Source organism: Anabrus simplex, chromosome 1 (genome assembly GCF_040414725.1).
Source record: "Anabrus simplex isolate iqAnaSimp1 chromosome 1, ASM4041472v1, whole genome shotgun sequence".
Lineage (NCBI taxonomy): Eukaryota > Metazoa > Arthropoda > Insecta > Orthoptera > Tettigoniidae > Anabrus > Anabrus simplex.
In genome coordinates this window covers 732,312,473-732,336,900 of record NC_090265.1, presented here as the reverse complement: position 1 = coordinate 732,336,900, position 24,428 = coordinate 732,312,473, and the positions used below count along the sequence as shown (strand labels likewise).

Sequence of the window (24,428 nt, the reverse complement as noted above, 5' to 3'; positions counted from 1 at the left end):
TACAAAAAGTACGAGAGGGTCAACAACCAGGAAGTGATGGCCGAGGACGCCATCCCCCCAAAAATAAAACACCGGAGGCTGCCATGAATGGTGTGCGTGACCACATAGCATCTTTCCCATCGTATCAATCGCACTACAGTAGATCAGAGAACCCTAACAGGAAATACCTTCCTCCTGACATGAATGTACGTACAATGTATGAACTGTACAAAGAAAAGTGCACGGAAAAAGGTGATATTCCTGTTTCTGAAGCCATCTACCGTCGAACCTTTAGCAATGAGTTCAACTTGCATTTCCACCGGCCTCTTAAAGATACGTGCACCAGATGCGATGTGCTTGACAAGAAGATTGAAGTGTGTGAAGATGAAGACGAATCTACAAAGCTGAAGGCTGAAAAAGAATCACACCTCAGAAATGCCGAAAAGGTGAGAGAGGCTAGAGATCGGGACAAAGTGAAAGCACGGGAAGACGAATCTTTCTATGGTCTGACATTCGACCTCGAAAAGGCTTTGCCATTTCCTGTTTTGACGACGTCCGTGGCTTACTATAAGCGGAATATGTATTGTTATAACCTTGGCTGCCATGAACTTGGAACAGGTTTAGGCTTCATGTTCTGCTGGGATGAAACGATCGCTTCTCGTGGGTCTCAAGAGATTGGTTCCTGTATCGTCAAACATCTTGCAGCAAGAGCGTCATCTGCTAGGCACATAGTGTTGTACAGTGACGCATGCACGGGCCAAAACCGTAATATTAAGTTTTCCTTGTACCTCATGAAGTACATACAGGGCCCTCAAAGCAATGCAGAAATTATCGATCACAAATTTATGGTAAGTGGCCACTCTTTTCTACCCAACGACGCTGAATTTGGATCAATTGAATCGTACGCAAAGAACAAGTCCATTTATACTGCAGACGACTGGTACAGTATCATAATGAAGTGCCGAAGGAACAATCCATTCATGGTGACGAAAATGAGCCGAGAGGATTTCAAATCTGTTGCAAAGTTGGAAAGTTGTATCACGCGACGAAAGAAAAATGAGAACAACATTGCTGTTAATTGGTTGAAAATTCAATGGATACGAATTTTGAAAGATCAACCTTACACTCTCTTCTACAAAGAAACTGTGAATGAGGATATCCCATTTTCTAAACTAAATCTAAAGGCAGCAAAGCCCGGTAGGCGACATTCTCTGGCCAACGTTTCTCAAGATGTTTTGTACCCAAGGGGAAGGCCTGTTACCGAGGCTAAAAAGAAAGATATGCTTGATCTTCTGCCATACATTCCACCAGTGAAACATGAATTCTTCGTTTCCCTGTGAACCACTATTGAAGAAGGTGAGGAGCTTGTAGATGTTGGACCTCTGGAAATTGTGGAAACCACATATCCTGATGAAATAGACTGAATCCGTATTGCCATGTTAAAAACATTAAGACTCCATTCGTGATAAAAAATTAAATTGTTTGTATTATTCTTATACTTTGTGTAATGTTCAATAAAAATGTGTTTGAGAAGTGCAAGTCAACTTTACATCATTTTGTTGATGTCCATAGTGGTGTAAGTCTTTGGTTTTAGGTCATACAGTGGTGTATGTCACAGGCTTTGGTAAGGCACAGTGGTGCAAGTGACTTTGGTTAGTGCGTGAGGTACAACTTTTGAGCAAAAAAAATTTCAAATCAAGCCTAATCCCTAAGTTTGGACCTACGTAGTACCTCTAAAACAATACCATCACAAAAACTTGTCTACTGAATTAACTACAATACCTTTCGCATTATGCTCATTTCCTAAAAACGATGATAAAGTGACTTACACCACTATACCTTTAACCCCTTCATATATATGGTGAATTAAACTTATTTTTAAAGTGGATTGTGGTAAATATAATTAAGTAATTTCCAGTTTCGCTCCTCACTGAATAACCTAACCTTCCATAACCACTTGTGTATAATCAGAATAATACTAGCCTAAATAGATTACATAAATATTATATTTGTTTCTTACCTTTACCAATTCCTTGAGTTTTTGTATAAAGCTTCACAAACCTCAGGCACAATAACTGAAATTGCTTGTTTTGATACTCTAGACAAATACATAAGTGAAGTGTAGGAGTCACCAGTTGCTAGGAATCTTAAAGTTATACCAAGCCTATCATTAATGGAGATGGCATTCTGATAATTTGTATCATTTCTTGCAATTTCAGGCCCAATTACTGTCAACAAGAACTGAAAGTCATGTGGAGACATTCTCAGAAAATTCTGAAAGCCTGCTGCATCAAGAATTAAAAGTTCTGACATAAGTGTCCTCTCCAAACTTAATTCTGAATGCTTTTCCAATATTTTTCTTTGTCACACTTTGCATCTGCACTTTTCTCTAATTGCACTCATTAAAATAATGAAAGATGCAGCTGTAAGTATTTTCTTCTTCCTGACCCTATCCATTGTAACCTTACAAACAGATATTTTGGTTTGGACACAATGTTAAAGAAGTTTGTTAACAAAAGTTTATTTGGTGTGGACACAATGTTAACATCGTTTATTAACTTTGTTTCGTCAACATTGTTTATTAACTTTGGTGTATCCCGATTCTCAGGACCACTTACTAGGCCACTCAGCTGTTGCTCATGGTTCACAAACTAGGACGTGACTACAGTAACCCACACAATGAACCATAATACGTCCAAGGTAAATTCATTTCTGGAATTCTCATAGTTTCCTATACTGGTGTGATTTACTTTATATTAATACTGAACGTGTTAAACTTTGTGTTGATTTTTTGTAATTTGATTGCAAAATCACAGAAATTAGTTTGAGCTGCTTCAAGCAAACCCCTGTATATAAGCTGAGAGCAAGAGGGTTAAGTTTATTTGATCTTTCTTGGTTCCAATTATTATTGTCTTAGGATTGTCGTTGTACCCATTCCCTCATCACGTATTCTGGAGCACAGCTGTAAAGCAATGGTGATAAACCATCTCCCAATCTTAACCCTGTTCTAATTGTAAACGGCAATTTGCAATGCAGTCTGAAATTTCTTAGTATCTTTATCATTGAAGATCTGTGGATACATACCTCCTGTCTATATATGTAAGGTGTTAAGGTTTTCATCCTTGTAAAGATTCTGACAAATTTTGTAGTAGTTAGAGCCAATGGAACATTTAATAGTTGGTTTTTTTGGTTATTTGCTGTACGTCGCACCGACACAGATAGGTCTTATGGCGACGATGGGACAGGAAAGGCCTAGAAATGGGAAGGAAGCGGCCGTGGCCTTAAGGTACAACCCCAGCATTTTCCTGGTGTGAAAATGGGAAACCACGGAAAACCATCTTCAGGTCTGCCGAGAGTGGGATTCAAACCCACTATCTCCCGTATGCGAGCTCACAGCTGCTCGCCCCTAACCACACGGCCAACTCGCCCGGTGAGCATTTAATAGAAATGGCAGGCTGACTTACAGTAATTTAGAAAGAGGTTTGATAAAAAAAGACTAGCATAGTACTTTGTGTGATTTAGGCTCTATACAGTGTAGCCCAATTCCTGGGGGTTTTAAAATACTGGGACACCCTCTCTCCAGGGGTCATAAATATAGAGGGCCCCTGCCCTGGGTTATGGGTGAAGTCCTTAACGGCATCTATGGCAGAGAAGATGAACTTCGGTATGGTGGAGATGGCAGAAGGAGCAAATCCGTAGCATCTGTACTCCAGAGGAGCAGCTAAGAAAGGCGTCTGTCTCCATGTTAGGGACGACCTAAGTTTGAACCTGGCAGTAGGTATAAAATGCCTTTGGGTATGGCGAGCCCATCGTAACAATAGCCTATATGGATAAGGCAGATATGGTGCCCCGGAAAAGGTTAGGGCGTCCCCTGGTGAAAGCGACACGCAGCTCTTTGGGTGCTGGGTGAACTGTGAGAAGTGGGCAACCAGCACCAAAGTACATCAAGACTGCGATAGTAAATGTCCTGACACTGACGGGAAAGACAGAAGAACTGGTTGACTTCACGAAAGAAAAATATATAACCATACTTGGACTGTGGGAGACCAAGAAGAGGGGTACGGCAGAGATTTCTCTGAAAGGATACGGGCTGTATTACAGCAGAGGACCTGAAGCAAAGAATGGAGTGGTCATCATACTTAGAAAAGAAGAAGAAAAAACATCCAAGAATATGTGGAGTCTACAAAATATATCAGGGATAAGATGATGGTGATGAGACTCCAGTTTGAAAATGGCATGAAAGATCTATTCCAGTTGTATGCCCCACAAACGGGTTGCATAGATGAACATCTACAGGACTTTTTTAGAGGAAGTGGAGAGACACATAGAAGATAAGGAAGTGCTATTGATGGGAGATCTAAATGCACAAGTTGGAAGGAAAGACAAGGAAAGGAAGATGTTGTAGGGCCCTTTGGATATGGAAATGTAAATCCAGAAGGCAAGTTGTTGGTGGATTTTTGCATGAGGAACCAAATGATTGCTGGAAACACTTGGTTTAGGAAGAACAGTCGGAAGATTACAAGGTATGGTTGGGAAGACAGACGAACAAAGACCATGACTGATTATATAATCATCGAGAAAGAACACCGGAAGAACCTTTTAGATGTTACAGCCATGCTTGAAGAAGCCTTTGGTGGAGATCATAGAGTTGTGATAGGAAAACTGAAAGTGGGAAAGACTGAAAAACCCCCATTAAGAAGACAGAAAAGAATTAAAGTATGGAAGTTGAAGGAGAAAAGCATATAAGAATAATTTAAAGGAAAATAATACCCTTGGTATCCAGGACAGATATGAGGAATGTTGAAGATGAATGGAAAAGATTTAAGGAAGCACTGGTTGGATGTGCAGAAAAGGTATGTGGTAGAACATCAGGAAATAGACAAAGAGAGACACTGGTGGAATGATAGGGTAAAGATTAAAGTGAAGGAATAGAAAATGGCATGGAAAAAATCTAAGACTGAAGAAAGTAGAAAAAAATATGTGAAGACAAAGAATTTGGTCAAGAAAGTAGTGGAGGAAGAAGAGGAATTTCATGCAGAAACTGAGAGATTATATGCAGGGCAGCAAGAAATGCTTGTATGGTATCTTAAGAAACAAAAAGAAAGATCAAGTAAACACCAGATTTGTGAAGGATGAAGACGGCATAATATTAACAAAGCCAGAAGAAAGAACAAGATGGAGAGAGTATTTTCAGAAGTTGCTGAATGTGAGAAATAATGACAGTCATTCAATGGACCACCAGGAAAGGCAATTAATTGATGAAGAAATGGATAAAGGAAATTACAATGAATGACATTGAAATGGCAGTAATTAAGATGAAGAATGGAAAACCTGCTGGAGTAGATGAAATTTCAGTGTAGATGATAAAGTCAGCTGGAGCTGTAAGCCTGCAATGGACATATTGAGTTCTCAGGAGTGTCTGGGAGAATAAGGAGGTACCTGAGGATTGGCAAAAAGGAATAATCATCCCAATTTTCAAGAAAGGTGATAAGAAAGTATTGAAGAACTACAGGGGAATTACTCTGATATCCCATGTTGGTGAGATAATGGAGAGGATACTGGAAAGTAGGGTAAGGTTGATGGTTGAACATCAGATACAGGAAAATCAGTTTGTTTTCAGAAGTGGAAGGTCAACAATATAGCCCATTTTCATTATGAGACTACTAAATGGGAGTATGGAAATGATATGGTGATGACATTCATTGACGTTGAAAAGGCACACGACAGTGTCCCCAGCATAAAGTTTGGGAAACTCTGGTGCAAAAAGGAATTGGTCAGGGATTAATAAAAATGATCATGGCAATGTACATGGAATGTTGTAGTTGCATTCAAACACAAGTTGGCAGGACAAATTGGTTCAAAATCACTAGACAGGGAAGTGTTCTACCATCAATCCTGTTTACAATAGTAATGGATGGCAGACGTTCAAATACCCGGGGAGTGAATTAATGGAGAATGCTCACCTGGATGCTAAAATTAGTAAGAGGATTCAAGCTGGAAGCTGTTTCTATTATAGTGTAAGAAACATGTTATGGGACAAAGATGTGCCAATGGAAGCAAAGGAAACTATGTACAAGATGTATTACGTACCCAACAACTTACAGAGCAGAAACATGGACAATGACAAAGGATGAGAGTCTAATACAGGCAGTAGAAATGAAGTTCTTGAGGAGTATGATACAGAAGAGTAGAAGAGACAAAATAAGGAATGAGAAAATCCGGGAAGAAATTGCAGTGGAAAAAATGAATGATGGAATAGAGAAGAGCCGATTAAGATGGTTCGGGCACATAAAGTGAATGAGTGACGAAAGAATGCCAAAAAAGGTGATGGAAATGCAAATGCAAGGAAGGAGAGGCTGCGGAAGACCACGACTGAGATGGAAGGACACAATCCAATGCAGTATTATAGAAAGAAACCTGGACTGGGACACAGTGTTGGAGGAGGAGTGGTGGAAAGACCAAAGTAAGGGGAGAGGAACCATATTTGCCCCTACCTGGCTACAGCAGGATAATGGGAAATGATGATGATGACAGTGTTATGACTTGGGCAATAAGGAAGGGAGATGAGCAGAAACGGGGGTGGGGGGTGGAGTAGAGGATGGAAAAGATCAGGTGGACTGGAAGAGTGACAAATGGGGGATGCTAAAAAGAGTTTATGAAAGAAGAAACACTGTACGAAAGTGCACGAGTGAAACAAGCCAAGTCATTTCAGATGACCAGAATTGTATAAAATGTAATTTACTATGATTATTGTTCTTTATGTAACTGTGTTCCATTTTTAATATGTAGGGTAGGCCTAATTAATTAATTCATTCATATATGTTCCATATCATTTCTTTCAACTGTAAGCTCACTGGACAAAGAATTAGTCACCTAGTGCACACGCAAAGATGGATCGTTAAGCCTGTACAGATGGTGCAGCGAACGAATCCCATGCTCAACCACACATGCACTGCCTCTACGTGAGCATAAAGCAGTAGCGATCAGTGAGACATTTATGGTTCAAGCGGACACTGTACGTCAACATGGGTAGATCCTGACCGAGAGGGACCAGAAACAGGTTTCACGGCTTGTGAATCAAAATCGATTCCAAACCCGGCAGGAATTGCTGCAGTCAGTGAATTAAGGTCCATCCCAACCTGTTAGCGAGAGAACATTGCAACGGGAAATGCATGCAATGAACATTTGGAGTCCGTCACTTCGCAAGAGGCCATTGTCCACACAGGCACATAAAGCTGCGCGTCTTCAATGGGCTAGAAATCATCACACGTGGAACTGGCTTAACGTAATGTGGTGTGACAAATCATGTTTTTGCCTGTATTTCAATGAAGCACATCGTCGAGTGCACTGAAGGCCAAATAAAGCATTTCATCCTGGATGTGCGCAAGGTCAGGTTCAACCCAGAGGTGGGTCTGTGATGTTTCGAGGTGTTTTTCATATTGGGGATTGGGCCCGCTCACTGAAGTGACCACTAACCTGAACCGGCATCTTAATTTAAACATTCTGGATGATCACGTGTTACCTCTCAGTCAACATATGCATGATGAGTATGCTACTGATACCCCAATTTTTCAAGATGACAACAGCAAAGTTCATCAGGCTGGAAGCATATGTGACTGGTTTTATGAACACTTCAGATGGCTTGTAAAATCATCCGACTTGAACCCATTGAAAATGTGTGGGACATGTTGGAACAGTGGGTAAAATGCCAACATCAGCATCCCCGCAATTTGGTGGAACTGCGCAATCTATTCCTCAGCAAGTGGCTTAACCTGGATGCGATGTACCTGCACAACCTTGTGGACTCCCTTCCTAACCGAATCAAGGCGGTTATCAAGTTCAGAGGCAGAGTAGCACAGTATTAAATGATGCTTCTAATGATTTTTCCACAAGTGACTAATTTTTTGTCCGGTGAGCTCATATTATTTACGTTGAAACAAAACTGAATACATTATTTCTTAAGATAGGGTATTACGGAAGCAAGTCTAAGGGACTTGGCAAAGATTTCATGATACCAGGAAGAGCTTCGAGACAAGGGAAATTTACGAGCTTACTTCCCTAGGCAAATTCCTAGAAATCCTGTGTACTTCTAAGGGCTATAACTTATCGAACATGACGTACAGAATTAGCCTACCAGTGGCTAATACTACGACCTTGTATCCAATCATGAAGAAACTACCAACAGAACAGAGATGTGACATTGTCAGAGAAGGGGAGAAATCATCCCACATATATACACACAGACATAATTTGAGCATTTTGATTGAGAGAGGGGGGGAGTTCCATGTGTATTCCCATTTGCGAGCAATTTACGACCACAAAATTATTGCTCATATTCTCTATCTTTCCTTTAATATTCTATATTAATATAGTAGAACCCTGTTTATCCTAAATAAAGGGGGCAGAACCACTTCGGTTGATGCGGTTTTTCGCGGTAAACATTTTCTGAAGTTAAATGTCGAAATAAAAATTCATAAACCCTGTTAAGCAAAGGTGCATACTGTATATTGACATTAAAATGTTTACATAATGTCACTCATTGTATAAATCAGCGATTTTCTTCTAAAGTTTCTTGGTGCAGCGCTGTCGCGCCACCGTTTAATCAACAATACATCAGCTGGTGGAGATTCATTGCTTTGTTCAAGAAAGCGCAAAGCAATCTGAAATAATTTAAACATATTTTTTTCTGTTACTGCTAAATTGAATACTGTGTACAGTAATTTTATTACAGTACTGTAATTAAAGCGTGTGGTACTGTATTTTAATAAAAATTCGACATCAATCTTACCTCCAATGCATTAAATCCATCATCTGCTGTAACTCGATTCTCAGAACTGCTATTGTCAAGGTCGGAGTCGTCTGCATAATCTTCATGACTAAGAATACAGTAATAATAATAATAATAATAATAATAATACAGTAATAATAATTCCTGCTTGTTCAAGAAAAAAATGTATCATGGAACGAACTAGAGGGCAAGAAACTGTTTGTTTTATGCTACACGTGCATTCTGGTATAAGTCGTAATATAAAAATAGGATTTGCCTAGTAGCTCTCGTGACATATAGCAACAGAATCACTAATATCGACGGCTAAGAAAGAGAGGCTAAAAACAAAATATTAAAATACAATTTTGCCAGAGCATTTCGGTTAAGCGAGGTTCTACTGTAACTTTAATAAGCAAACATCTGTAAAGTATAGAACATTCACACAGAATTAAAAAGTAGATCTAATTCGAAGGTATTTGTTACTCAGCCTATTTTTATCCGTAAAAGTAAGAATCAAGTGGAGAACATGGACCAAAAAAACTTAACTTTTCCTTGTTTAACATAATCTGACCACATCGTATTTGTACACAAAATGAAGTCTTCTCTTTTGATTTGAATTAAAGTCAATCATTACTTTTGAAAGGCAAGATTGGTACGCCTTTAGATGGTGAGAAAGCCAAAGACGTTAACCTCTCTTGGGAAATACTGTAGGAGTGAGTAAATTTACCGCACATCCCTACAGTTCGGTTCATTTTCCTTTATACATATGCATAAGAAAATGAACGCAACGAAAATTGTTCTGATGGATCCATATGTGGCTGGGAGGCGAGACCAGTCTTAAGAAAGATAATGGATAGGAAGAGCACTGTGAGATACGAGGTTTGCTTTCTTCAACGATGATATCTTATGAATAAAAGTTACACTTCCCAAGTTTTATACGGCATTCATATGGAATCGAAACAGGTATTGTAGTATTTCCTTATAAAGCATATTGTAGCTCGGAGTTGTACCTTGACATCTACGGATCTGCGTACACGCACAACTGTCCAAAATGAATCGTGATCAACAGTGTCATATTCCGTCACTCATTCTGAGCACTGCAGAGAGGTTTCAAATTTATGCATTCTGGTGATTAGAAATGCTGTAACACCACACCACCTCCCCTACCCTGCCGACTAACGTTCTGATTGTAAAAATATTTCCAACAAATGGGACTCAAACTGGTTAATCACGGTGGTGTGTTAACGACCATGGCCACCAAGTGGGCTGTTTTATCACGTGCTTATCGTTACAGATAAGCTTCGAATGGAAAGAGAAAAAAAAAGAAACAGATTAATTCATCTCAATGAAAGATAGTATTTTTCACTGAACAGTTCAGGTATGATGGTCATCATTGCATTGTTCTAGTAAGTCATAACTGGTAAGTCCCTCAAATATATCTGTGGAAGGCAACTGAAGTTAGTTCGACATCATGCCGACAGATATACCGAACAATCTCTACCTGGTATTAATTTCAGTTGTTGAAACCTTCTCGTTTCCTCAATATCGCTGTGAATGACAGACAGAATTTGAGATTTTATATGTGAAGACCTACTTAAAGTGACAATGTAAGATTTCTCATGTCAACCATAAGTGTTTTAATTATCTTGGGGATGACGATGATTGTTATTGTTGTACTCATATTATCCTCATCCTTCATAATTTAAAAATTATCCCTCGTTTCCATCTCAATAATAATAATTAATGGTAATTGAAATAGACTTTCAGCTTAGGCATGTAGTACATGCTAAAGAGATGTTCAGTACAGTGAAACCTTGTTAGTGCGTTCCTCATTGACAAGTTTTCCCGCTTAGAATGTCGTAAAATCAAAGTCCCGATTCTCACAGTACTAAATGTATATAAAAATACTTCACATATCGCATCACAAATTTTCGTTATTACTGCTTAGTACGATCACATTTTTCCTAGCCCTGGAAATGTTATTTGTCATCTCTTGTGAAAGGAACATGATTTCCAACTCGGGTAAAAGCCGTCCCCATTGCATGATTACAGTAAAAAGCCTTAAATTCCTGAAATTTACAGGACAGGTTGTACCTACGAGGAGCAAGCTGTTAGCCTCAGGAATGTTCAGATTTGCTTTCCGGTTAGCAGCGAGATTGCTGAATAACACAGTGAGCCTGTTTGTGCTTCTATTGCACATTCCATTCAGAAGTTAGAAATTTATTTTGTGGTGAATGGTACACTGAAGTTCAGTCACGTGATACGGTAGCCTACGTCTGGATTAGGAACATAATCGTGTGAAGTTGACTAGCGTGGTGCATATTTGTCTTGTGATAGCCTAGTTACTCTACGGATACAGAAAAATCATGAAATTCCTTACTAAGACAAAATTAAAATCTGTCAGAAAGTAGACTGGCATCCGCATCTTAAAGCACGCAGAGGTCACAAGTCGTGAACTTGCAACTTCAAGTTTCGACTCAACCACTCAAGTTGGTCAAAATGGTGGCCAAAATCATTTTGACAGTTGCACATGATCAAATGTAACCTCCAATTCATTGTCTAAAAGTGTGACCAGAAGATAATGTTTAATAACCTACTGCTGCAAAATTAAAGGCTGATGCACATGTTTTCATATTTGTTGTTTGGTGTTTTTCACACTTTTCAGAGCACTTGTTATTTTATAAGCCCCAGCAGAAAAAGTTTTCATATTTGTTCTCTCGTGTTTTTCACACCTTTTAATACTTTCCCCTCATCTTTGGAAATGTTAGATATGGTTTTTAACTGTACCCACAAATACACAGTGTAAGATGCCCTTATGTAAAAAAAAAAATCATATCCAGTGTTTCCATATTCCTGTTTGATAGTTTCTATTCGTACATTCAGTAGTACGTTCTCTCGCTTAACACATTCTTTTTTATTGTTCCCTGCAGAAATGTCTTAACGAGATTTTACTGTACTTGGTTTAATAGGAAATTAATCCACCATGGCTTAACCACTAGAGCATCTGATGCCAAACTGGAAGGTTGAGACTTCAGTTCCCACTGCTGTCCGGTTGGCCTGTACTTAACATCTGTTTGGCAAGATAATAAACATGACCTAGTAAGATGACTGCAAATGTGAATAGGGCTTACTAAATACCATATTTACTTGTGTGCATCTCACCATCGTGAGCACCACAGGATGCCGAAAGATTACGAAGAAAAGCTTGTTTCTTTTCATATATATCCAGAGGAGAGTAGTTCAGAAGTTCACAGCAGTGATGATGAATACCAGAAGGCAAGGTAAGGTTTTAGGAGAGAACTACGTTAATATTCAAACATTTAGATATAACATGACGATTACTGGCAGTAAGCCTAAGATTTCTCTTTCGTTTTCTGTGCAGTGAAATGGTAGGGATGTGCATCCGGCTACAAATGGAATCTACAAACTTTAATACTTCAGTTCATATCCAATAACATGTTACAGAACATAATAAAATGCAATCCATTATGCAAAACTGTGAGGCTTTTTAACTTTTAAAAAAGTACCAAGACCTATTTTAATTCTTATCAAGTTGAATTTCCTAACTTACTGCAGACTGCCTGCACCCCAATTTTTAAGCTCGAATTTTCAGGAAATAAGTACGAGATATATGCGAGAAAGTACGGAATTCACTTTAATAACCAGTTGGATTAGACAGTCAGTCTCCTCTTCTTTAATTCAACAGCCATCAGAAAACAACCAGTGATGCACTAATGGATATAGCAATCACTTTAAAAACGTGCCCTGCATCGTCATCTCTGTGACCTTCACTTCGTACCCTGAATAACAAGACATGGATGTGACACAATATATTAGAATGCTTTACGAGATTCACAAAACAAATACACTCCACAATCGATGTCCTCTTATATAACACACGATTAGATCTCCAGTCAAACTGTCATTTCACACACACTGTACAAACACTAGCACTTCAGAAGTATTGCCACTTTCCCAGGATGGCGTCCTTGATGGCGTCTATGTACTGCGCCGGGACCCAGTACACCCAGTACCGGGATGCTTCCGTAGGACCCAGCTGGATACCCTACAAACAGAGCAGACAACAAAGTTTGTATCATTAAATACATTTTACCGTGTGACATAACCAAAAATCATAACTATAGCTATCACATACAAGGTAGGCCAAACTTTCAGGACACATTCCTCGCACGTGATAGCTGCCCCAATTAGGGAATCAAAAGATTGGCCTCCGAATCAGTTCATATGAATAATATTTATTTTATACGATATTTGGATTAAGCAGGGCTTGAGTCATAACTCAAGATTACTACTGCCACCATCAGGCAGATTGTCTCTTTCAGCTTTTATTTGAGAAAGAAAATCCCATACATGGTACTTCAAATTTGTCAATGCTGAGTCTGGGATTTTGTGACCAATGACTTGCCATTTTGTAATTTCGTACTTCTTTCTGAGATCCTCAAGGCATGGTTAAAATATGGCCTTTTTCTCCTCGCACAGTAATCGAGGCTGCTGTTCATTTTCCTCGAATCTTACAGTAGGATCAATCACCATACCCGTACCTTTCGCTTGGTCGATGACAACAGTATCAGCTCATCTTGTGGAACCATTTGTGGAAAGACATCCTACTTCTTCGTGGATCTCCAAATGTTGTTGTTTACAGAGGCTTCCAGAGTTCTGTCTGTATATTTCTCAGAATTTAAAAAGAATGGTATTTCTATATCGGTCATGACCACAGTAACAAGGAAATACACTGTTAAATATTCTGTCATTTCTGTCTGTTTAAGGGCATCACAAGAAAATGGCTGAAAGGAATTTAATGAAAATCGGTATATAAACTCTAGGCTATAAATAATTTTATTCATGCTCAGTGAAATGGTAGTTTAGGGGAAGGCCTAAAATTTAATCCTCAAATATGTATATTATTAATGGTCCTGTCGATTAATTTTACATAACAAAAGGTATATAGAATTAAATTTCCGATCATTTATGTCTTATACATTTTTACCGTACTGGCTATGATAGAAATATTCATGAATTTTGATTTTTGTTGCTAAGTCCATATCAACGCTGAACTACGAGAAAAGGGGTTTAACAGAATTTAATGAAAATCGGTATGTAAAGTCTGGGAATAAGGTGCTACAGTCTAGGATATAAATAATTTTTATTGGTCCTATCGAAACGTATTACATACCATTACAAATGTTATAGAGAATACAAGTTCCAGTTATTTATGCCTTATAAAGTTTTGTGGTACTGACTACCAAAAATAGAATAATGAATTTAGACTTTTGTTGCATTGAAAATATTGTTTGATCGTGTTAACTAGCGATGATTGTTGTCATGATTGTCTTAAGGTGTAAAACCTCGTGGTCATCAGTCCATATCGACAAGGAAAAATGTGAAGATGATTATAATAAATATAAAAAACCATAAAGGAACGATCGGTTGAAGAATAAGACAAGAGGGAGTCAAGAAAGGAGAAAGGACTGCCTTTACATTAGATACTTTAATATCCCAGAGTCACAAGAAAACTGTGAAGGCCTCCAATATCAAAAGCTCAGAAAACCTATCAACAATAACTTTACATTGACGATAGTTCTGATGTGATTTGTCTCTTCTGCTGTCACTCACCTCCTATAGATGGGATTACTGTTGTGTCCCAAGTAAAACAGCCTGCCTGAACATTGGCATAAAGCAGCTGGGGAGTTAGATAACTTTGCACATTCTATAGGATTGTCCCACCAACGGCTAGTATGTTACATGTACATGGGTCTGGAAATGCTTTATGTCGCTCTTAGAACTCATTTTCTACATCAGTACATTCGTCACGGGATTAGCAGAGATACACATCAGATATGCAGACCTCCGAAACTGACAAGGAAGTGCATCTGAAGGTGAAATTGGACAAATTATTAAGTTTAATAGTGCATATATACAGGGTCTCCTTATAAAGTAAGACCGTCGAAGTGGCATTTTTACTCTCCGATACGTAAGCATGCGCATAGTTCTTGACTTTGCAAGCAGCCTGCACATGTACGACCACATAAGGATCAGTTGCCAGTCTAAATCTCAGCTGTTAACATACAGTTATCATTGCACACTGTATTTTTGTATGTTCTGGTTTTATCTGAATGGACGTGTGAACAGTCATAACCCTCAGTATTGGTGTACAGAAAATCCTAATGGTGTTTATGAAGTACCTCATTATGATAGGAAGATTGCTGTTTGGTGTGCTATTAGTGCAAGACGAATAATTGGGCCTATTTTCTTCAAAACGACAGTAAATGCAGAGAGGTACCAAGATGACATTTTGATGCTGTTCTTCCATCAGGAAACGGGTGGTTTCAACAAGATTTAGCCTCGCTCTTACAATGTCGGAAGTGTTTGCAGACAGTGATCAGTGCTGGTCTATTTCCTCCTCGTTCTCCAAATCTAACAACGTGCAATTTTTACGTGTGCGGTAAACGGAAAGAAAAAAATACATGTGATAAATCTCATAATTAGACCGTATTGAAGGTAATGTATTAAAGTTAAAACCTTTTTATTTTATAACCACCTATTCAATACAAAGATAATGCACTCAATTATTTATAAAATATTCATGAGGTACATTGGCTAATAGGACATGTTTCGTTCGTCTTTGCGAACATCATCAGCTATAAATAACAAAGCCTAAGGTCAGGGCCCTGAGTTTATTTGAATGGTTAAAAATGTTGTTATATTAAACCATTCTTTTAATATAACGACATTTTTAACCATTTAAATAAACCATTCTTTTAATATAACGACATTTTTAACCATTTAAATAAACTCAGGGCCCTGACCTTAGGCTTTGTTATTTATAGCTGATGATGTTCGCAAAGACGAACGAAACATGTCCTATTAACCAATGTACCTCATGAATATTTTATAAATAACTGAGTGCATTATCTTTGTATTGAATAGGTGGTTATAAAATAAAAAGTTTTTAACTTTAATAAGAAAAAAAATAATCGAACAAATCCTTACACATTGGAGGAACTGAAAGAAAACATTACAAATTAGAAACATTACAGTGGCAGAATTCATAGAAACATTACAGTAGCAGAATTCACTCGTGTCAGCCAAAATGTGGTTACCAGATACTATGCATTTATGACCCAGGAAGGACAACACTGTCAGCTTCTTTTATAACGAAAGATTTCATATAGGCCCTAAGATTGTATACACCATCAAAGCAGGGCGGCCGCGCACAGAATACAAACACCGTGTGTTCGGTCTTAGTTTATATGAGAGACTTTGTTCTGAATGAACATTACAGCTGTAGTAAGCAAAAAATCAAGACAAGAACACAGCGTGTGCTCCCGAATTAAGTACTCTCCTGTGATATCCGTGGGTATAGAGAGATCATTCTCTGAACTTAAATTTTAACAGACAAACGCCACAGATTTATACAAGAAAACTTGGAGAAGATTGCTGTAGTGAACTTTAACACGTTGAGTGCCATACGACCCCATATGGGTACGTGAGAGTAGCCAAGTTTTTGAACTTCACGTCCCCATATGGGGTCGTACGTTCGTTCTAAATCGAGAACTGTGCGAACCCATTTGGGTGCGCAGTAAGTATGTGTTTCGAAGATGTATAAAGTCTCTTCCTGCCATCTGCTGGTCGTCTATTTAAAGTACGTGCATAGTCCACCTTCCATTTCTCAATTCTGGTTTTGGCGCGACCCCATATGGGTACGTCAAGAGTGCTTTGTAGGGTGACAAAGTTATTGTCTATCTCACGCACGGGTTGTTTATGTAAGTGTGCAGTGCTGTGAGTTTCCTTTTCTTTTTTAAGTCGTTACGAGTAAATCGAGCAGTAAAAGACTTAGTGCAGAATGTCTGGACGATATATCGAACAAGTCGGACAATGAATATGTAGACGAAGTATATAGTTACAGTGGTTTTGAACCCAGTATACAGCAAATATCGACCTCGCACGTTCAACCACATTCATGAATTACAGTCTTCAGCACACACTTCCCCACTGTACTCCAGGTTTCCAAGCCAGCTGTTACAACAATTATGACCGTCTTCTACGATATAGTCACTGGTTTCCCATGTGCACAACCAGCGCTGCTAGCTTCTCTTACTCAAATTGAAAGTTATACAAAAAAATTGTATACTTATTCAATATTCCGTAACTACTAATTCTTCTTATAATATTGTTCTGTTACATCCTGATTTACCAAATTCACATGATTTTCACTACTTTATATAACTATATTCTATACAAAAACTTCCTAACCTAAAATCGGAAGATCGTCATTTACAAACATTTCCTGACCTTAAATCGGAGATCCTACTTTTTAACGGCTCCAGTATGAACAAGATAACCCATCTCTCATAATCAACAGCATATAACGCGTCCCCGCAAAGGAAAATGTAAGTATGACCGAGCGTCGGGACAGTAACTATTGTATAAGTACGACCCCATATGGGGGCGCGTGTACGTGTACAATTCGTAATGACCAATACGACCCCATATGGGGTCGCAATATTTTACCTAATATACATAATAAGTTGACCTAATATATCATAAATACTTCCTCGTTTCAGCGATCATTTGCTTGGTTGAGCCTGTGAACGTTTTGGCACCAGGGAGTAACTCGATGTTATTAGCTCACGGCACTAGACGGCAAGCCTATGAAAATCGGTCTGGCACTCAACGTGTTAAAGCAAATTATGGACATGACAAGTAGAGTGTGAAGTGTAAAATGAAAGAGGAATGTGTACTGAAGTGTGTTTCTTCACATTTGTGTTTTCTTACAGCCTTAATATTTATGATTTATCATTGTGACTTTATAGCTTGTAATTAAATAGGATTGATACGTCTCACAAACTATGCACGGATTGTTTGTACTGGTAGAACAGCTGCAGCTGTAAGTAGAATGCAAATTTTCATTCAATTGTTTATTCATGATCATGATCTTATATAATGGTGTGGGTGAATCGCGAGAGTCTATTAAAGGAATCTTATGTTTGCATTACATGCAAGTGTTTAACAACAAGAAAATAAGTGAATACAGGAGACCCTCATTAATCCGGACCCCATTAGTCTGAACTTCACTTAATCTGGACAGCCATTTAACAACAACACCTAAATGCAATTACAGTATAAAGATGAGTTACGAATGCAATGTTGTAAACTACACAGAGGAGGAGATCGTTGAAAGTGTGATCGGTGCTGAAAGCTCTACAGGGGATAGACATGACCAGGATGAAGCAGGTGATATTAACCTAAGACAAAAGTTAGTAAAATTAAAGCTCATTGTCAATAAATACATTGAAGATAAACAGATGTGCATATTACGAACATTTAAGGCATCTGTACGAGTTCATTATTAAAGAAATTAATGTAAAAAAAAAAAAAAAAAAGGAAGAGAACAAAGGTTCAACAGTTTCTTGAAACCAGTACTTGTGTCAAGTGTGGTTAGTGAAGGTGTGCCTTGATTGCCATATTCTACTTCTGTACTGCACTAGTTATTCTGTATTGCATTACATCTTGTGTACTAAATACCATTTTTATTTCTTAAATTTAAAATACTGTATGGTACACATTCTTTTTACTGAACAGAGTATTTAAACATGTGTACCATGGCTCATTTAGTAAGTTATTTGGTTTAATCCGGACTTTCATTCATTTGGAGAACCTAGAGACTCAGTCCGGGTTAATGAGATTCTACTGCACTTAAGTGCATATTTCACCATATTTTGCAGCATAGTAGCATGCTTACACAGCACGTAAGTCCAATGTTTAGTAATAACTTCTGGAATATTCACAAAGGTCACACTTTCTCCTACACAAAAATGAGTATTAAGTATCAAAATAGAGCAGCAATTTTTAATTTTTTAAAAAAAATTATACAAACGAAAAAAATTCTGACAAGAGGTATGGATGCCGGTTAAGTTAATATTTTGAAATTTGAGAAATACTGAGGTTGCATATACTCTCTCTCATCGCTCCCTCAATTCTGAGGATCGTGATCTCCGAGCAGGCTACTGCTCTTGCGGTCCTCGGCGAGACGTGCTGCCTCAAAAATGTTCAGCCCCACTGGACCATCGAGTGGGAACTCATCCACGATCTCTCTCTTGCTGGGAACATTTCCAAGGATGATCAGTTTTTCTCTTCTGTCATTCCCACATCACACAGAGTGTCCAAGGAATTGTAAAACTCTTTGATTACAAATTGATGAGGTTCACCTGGTTTATAATGGAATCAATGGTGTGAAATACTGTCCAAGGAATGCGTAACATTCTTCGCCAGCACCTCGTTTCAAAAGAACCAATATTCTTTCCTAGTGAGATACATGGATCATGAAAGTGCCGAAAAATACAAGAGATATTTGGCCATGAGCTTACACATTATTGAATATATATATAGTTCTACTACAATAGAAAGTGACTTAACCATTTTGCGAACTTTAAATAAGGGTAAATTGATGAATATTTTAGAAAACATTTATATTGACATTGATGAAAAACAAAACCCTAGTCAGAATGTAAATGAAATAAGCAATAACATATATATACTGTTAGAAGAGGCTTCCAATCTTGATTTATGTAGGAAGACCATCATAAAGGATCCGGAAATACATCCGGTACATCTCCCTCCCGTCGGCTTCACTCCCCATGACATTTTCCCCTACTTTCTCCACCATTTCCTCTCTTTTGCCCCCATGCTCCTCTCACAGCCATACACATACACACTCAGTCAGCAGAAAGCGTTAAGGGAAGAAGTAAACATAGCGGGACCGGCAGAAGGTAAGCATTTTGATTGTTCCTTCGACATTTCCTCACCGTATATTCACAATGTTTTTCTCCATTTCTTTTTTCTAAAACAATTTCTTTCCTTTCATTACAGACTCCCTTCAAGATCTTAAAACTTTATAACAAAAACTTAACTTCAACTTTGATTATTCTTAAGGAGTTTCCCCCATTGTCATCATACTTTACATTTTACACATAAAAAATTTTAAGCCTACCCTCAAGATTTTTAAAGCACATACTTCTCCAGCATTTAGAAGAAAGAAGATTCCTTACATATGGATTTTATCTCAAACTTGAACATTTACTTGTTGAGTATTTTAGCTCAACATGAAGGAACATTTTATCTCACCACCACAATCATCATCATCATCATTACTGAAAAAAGGAGATACAACAAACTGCAACAACTGGAGGGGCATCACCTTGCTCTCCATTCCAAGCAAAGTGCTGTCGCGAGTCATCCTGAATCGCATAAAGGATTCAGTACAAAGAAGGCTTTGAAAGGAACAGGCGGGGTTTCGGCAACATCACAGCTGTGTAGATCTCATCAATACAGTCCGAATCATCATAGAGCAGGGTGGAATGGCGGAATACCCTCTACCTCGCATTCGTGGACTTCAAGAAGGCCTTCGATTCCGTAAATCAAAGAATCATGTGGAAGACCTTCGAGGAATACAGAATTCCATCAAAGATCATCAAGATCATGAAAGAGATGTATGAGGAGTATAAGTGTCAGGTTCTTCATGAAGGGAAACTAATAGGAAAGATAAACGCGTCAAGTCTGGAGTGAGACAAGGGTGTGTTCTTTCTCCCACTCTGTTCCTGCTGGTCGTGGATAGTGTGATGAAGAGAGTAATGGGAGGATGGAAGAGGGGTGTTCATGGGGGACGAGACACAGGCTTGAAGATCTTGACCTCGCAGACATTTGCCTTATGGCACAGCGGTACCGGGACACAGAAGACAAACTGAGTAGGTTGCAGAAGGAAGCAGAACGTGCAGGTCTCATGATCAACACAAACAAGACTAAACAGATGAGGATTAATTCAGATCTCATGACCAGCTTGACAGTAAATAGAAAGGAAATTGAGCGAGTTGAGTCCTTCCTCTGCCTTGGAAGTATAGTTACAATTGAAGGGGTAGCAGAGGAAGATGTTCGAAGCCGTATCCGGAAGGCAAATGGTGCGTTTGTCCGGCTCTACCCTGTGTGGAAGAATGGAAACATCACCAGGAAGACTAAGCTTCACCTCTTCAACAGCAATGTAAAGTCGATTCTTCTATATGGCTGTGAAACATGGAAAGTTACAAAACAGATCAATAACCAACTGCAGGTGTTCATTAATAGACATCTGTGTCACATAATAAATGTAAGGAAGCTGGATGGAGCCGCTGAGAGGGTGGCACTGGACTGGAAACTTCAGGCACCAGAAAGCAAGGTCGGCCCAAGAAGACCTAGAAGAGGACAATCGAAAAGGAAATCGCAGAGGTTGACAAAACCTGGAGTGAAGTTAAGAAAATGACCAGGAACTGTACTGTGCGGAGAAATTTTGCTAAGGCCCTATGCTCAGATGGAGCAATAGGAAATAAGTCAAAGTAAGTCATCGTCATCATCAATGTTTTTATTTCATTTATGCCAATTTCTGTATCCCTTTTTTTAGTTGAAGATATTCCACATTAAGAACGAAACATGTACTTTTTAAAATAATGTAACTAGATTTTAAGCTGGAATATGTTTTATAATTACATAGACTAGCAGTAAAAAACAAGTATTGGAAGATGGGATTCTTTCTTCAACCTAACCTTAGTTGATTCTTCAGGTCTGTAGCTCAAAGTCTCTGCTCCACAGAGGAAAACTGAAAATACCAGACTGGATACTAACCTCATTTTCAGTGGTAATGAGATAGAGCAATCCTTCCATAAATGGGACAAATACGTTGTTACATCTCTGGCCATAGCTGTTCTTCTCTGCTACCTGGACTAGAAATGACAGAACCAAGTTATAGAATTTGAGACGTTCCCCAATTCCATGCAGATGTCTGTGCTGGCTAATTTCTTGGCTCTATCAACAATGATTAATTTGGTCTTGTTCACATTAATTTTTTTTGTCCTACTTGAGCATTGACATTTTTTATATAAGAAATGAGCTCTGCCACTTCCTTCTCATCTCTAGCAATGAGTGCAGTGTTGTCTGAAGAACAGAGGTTGGATATTTTCTTACCACCAACAGGAAATTCTCCATCACATTCCTCAAGTGCATCTCTCATTATGTTCTCGCAATAGATGTTGGAAAGGACGGGAAACATAGAGTTCTGCAAGACATCTTCCTGGACGTGGAAATTTCCAGAGAGTTTGCCAGTTATTTTAAGCATAGCTGAGTTGGCTTCATACAAGTTCCGTATCAGCCAAACCAAACGTACAGGAACACTCGTGTCCAACAAAACTTGCCAAATTTTCTTCCATTGAACACAGTCAAAGAAAGACCTTACGGTAGTCTAAAATGCAGAAGATGAGAGGAAGTTGAAATTCTCTGCTTTTTCCACCAATCAACTGACGGATGTTTAATATACAGTATGTTCTCTTATGCTTGTTCTCTGAAGCAAGGAAAGCTTGAATCCTCTCTTGAAGTATCAGGCGCATCAAATATAAACTGGAATTTAAAATTAGCGGCTCTGGTAGCCAATGGAAATGGGTGGGGCTTTGAGAAGATGTTGGTGGAGATGTCTGAAGTAGGGGTCTTGATGCATCACACACCACAGAGTGACCGCTCACTTCAGTATGCCATGAGCAAGTAGTGCATCATCATCAAGTTTCTCATGAAAGAAAGCTTCTGAAATTTTGAGAAAGCTCTGTGCACAGTTTGGGAATGCAACCCTTTCAAAGACCCAAGCGTATAAATGGCACAGACAAGTTTTGGCAGGACGGGAAGAAGTGAGGAACGAGCCCCATGAAAGAAGACCGTGGACAAGCATCACTGCAGACAACATTCATGCTCCATGTGACTTTATTAAGAAGATCACTGCATCAACATTTCTGAAATTGCTTCACTCGCAGGAATAGGCTTCAGAAGTGTTCAAATCATCATCAATGATGAACTAGTTCTTCGCAAATTTTATGCCTTTCGGGTTCCTTGCCTTCCCACCCAGGAAAAAAAAAAAATTCCGCCAGGATTTTTCTCGGAGGCATCTCAATCACTACAAGTAAGGAGGATATGATCTTTCGCGCCATACAGTGACTTCTGATTAAACTTCGATCCATCATTAGACCCCGGCGTCAAAACAAACAAGCATGGAGTGGCAGGAACGAGGTGTAGCAGGCCCAGTTAAGGCCAAAACACACCTTTCTGCTGGAAAGGTGCTTGCAAGTACTTTTTTGGACTATGCAGGAATTTTTCTTTTGGATTTCCTGTATGAACGAAGGACAAAGAATGCAGTCTATTACTGCCACCTCTTGGTCAAGATGAAAGCTGCATATAGTAACAAACATCGCTGACAACTGATCTGAGATGTTCTTTTGCTACACGACAATGCAAGGTCACTGAAAGTTAGAAATAATGCAAAATCCCCCTTCAGGTCCTTAATAGTATCGATCCCCATATTAAATTTACTCTCGAGTCTGAAACCGACAAAGTAATACATTTTTTAGATTTGACTACTCACAGACATCCTTCCGCCCTATCTTACAGAATTTTCAGGGAATCTACACAAGCAGAAACCACCATCTGTCAGGACTCAGTACATCCCCAAACACATAAACGTGCAACATATAACAGTTTAGTCCATCACGCCTTTACAATACCTACATCAAAGAAAGACTTGAATAACAAACTCAATACTATACGTGCAATTGCTAAATTTAATGATTATCAGGGAACGGATTTATATGTACTAATAATTATTGAAATATGTACATATATATTTAGTTATTTTTATTGAAATATGGAATTATATATGGACTTAAAATTACACATATAACATTAATTTCTATTTAATATCAAAGTTAAAAGAAGATAAACAAAGTAGATCTACATGCAATATAATGTTGCACTTCTCATTTTAATATACTTGAAGAACACACAATCTTTTATTCTCCGTTATCAAAACAATGGATTACAAAATGTTCTTTTAAGTGCTGGAAAGCGAATCTTCTCCTATTATCTCTAAGGACAGATTTATATTAACTGAAACTGCGTTCAACATCGGAAAAGGTAATGGGGGCATAATTCAACTTCACAATAACTGCTGGGGTTAAATCCAATGTTAATTTTACACTTAAATCTCCACACAGCACAGCAGCAACCTTTGTCATTTCTACATATCCAGGGTTCTTTGAAAGTTCAGTGGCCATCTTCATGTTTGCTACATCTGCAACTTTACCTGTATCACAATTTACTTGTTCCACAGTTTTATTCACAATTTCACAACTTTCAGAAAGTGAGAGATGCAAGTTTTGGAGCCTTTTCAGTGTTTTTGTGATGCATGAAAAATTATGTTGAATGTAACATAAGTCATTTCTCACACTTGTATCGCAGACAACTGTTTTCGCGGCTTCAATTGAGGCTACATCTTCAGAGTCCATGGCATGCAGAACATTCTTAATAAACTCTATATATTAAACAGAATACTCAACTGCTTGCAGCCACGTACCCCACCTAGATAGAATCGGCTTAGGCGGAAATGGAATCTCTGGGTACATTTCTTTCAAAAGATGAACTCTTCTGTGGGCTTTGAGAAAAGCTTTTTTCACTGAGGAAATCAATAAATCTTCTTTGGGGTAACTGCCTCTTACCACTTCTGCCACACGATGAAAGGCATGTGCTACACATGTTAAATGAGTCATCTTAGGAAATACAACACATAATGCTTCTCCGGCTTTTATCATATAAGGTGCGG

The 24,428-nt window shown here is 38.5% G+C and overlaps 1 protein-coding gene across 2 annotated transcripts in view; it reads right to left on the bottom strand.

The window, feature by feature from the left end:
• Window positions 1-12,378: 12,378 nt before the first annotated feature.
• LOC136857445 (ubiquitin domain-containing protein UBFD1) overlaps window positions 12,379-24,428 on the bottom strand; it is a 78,499-nt gene continuing 66,449 nt past the window's right edge. For both annotated transcript variants that reach the window (XM_067136114.2, XM_067136115.2), the window contains one exon: window positions 12,379-12,812. In XM_067136114.2, the coding sequence (XP_066992215.1) occupies window positions 12,702-12,812 (111 nt within the window). In that variant the 3' untranslated portion in view covers window positions 12,379-12,701. The remainder of the gene's footprint in view (window positions 12,813-24,428) is intronic.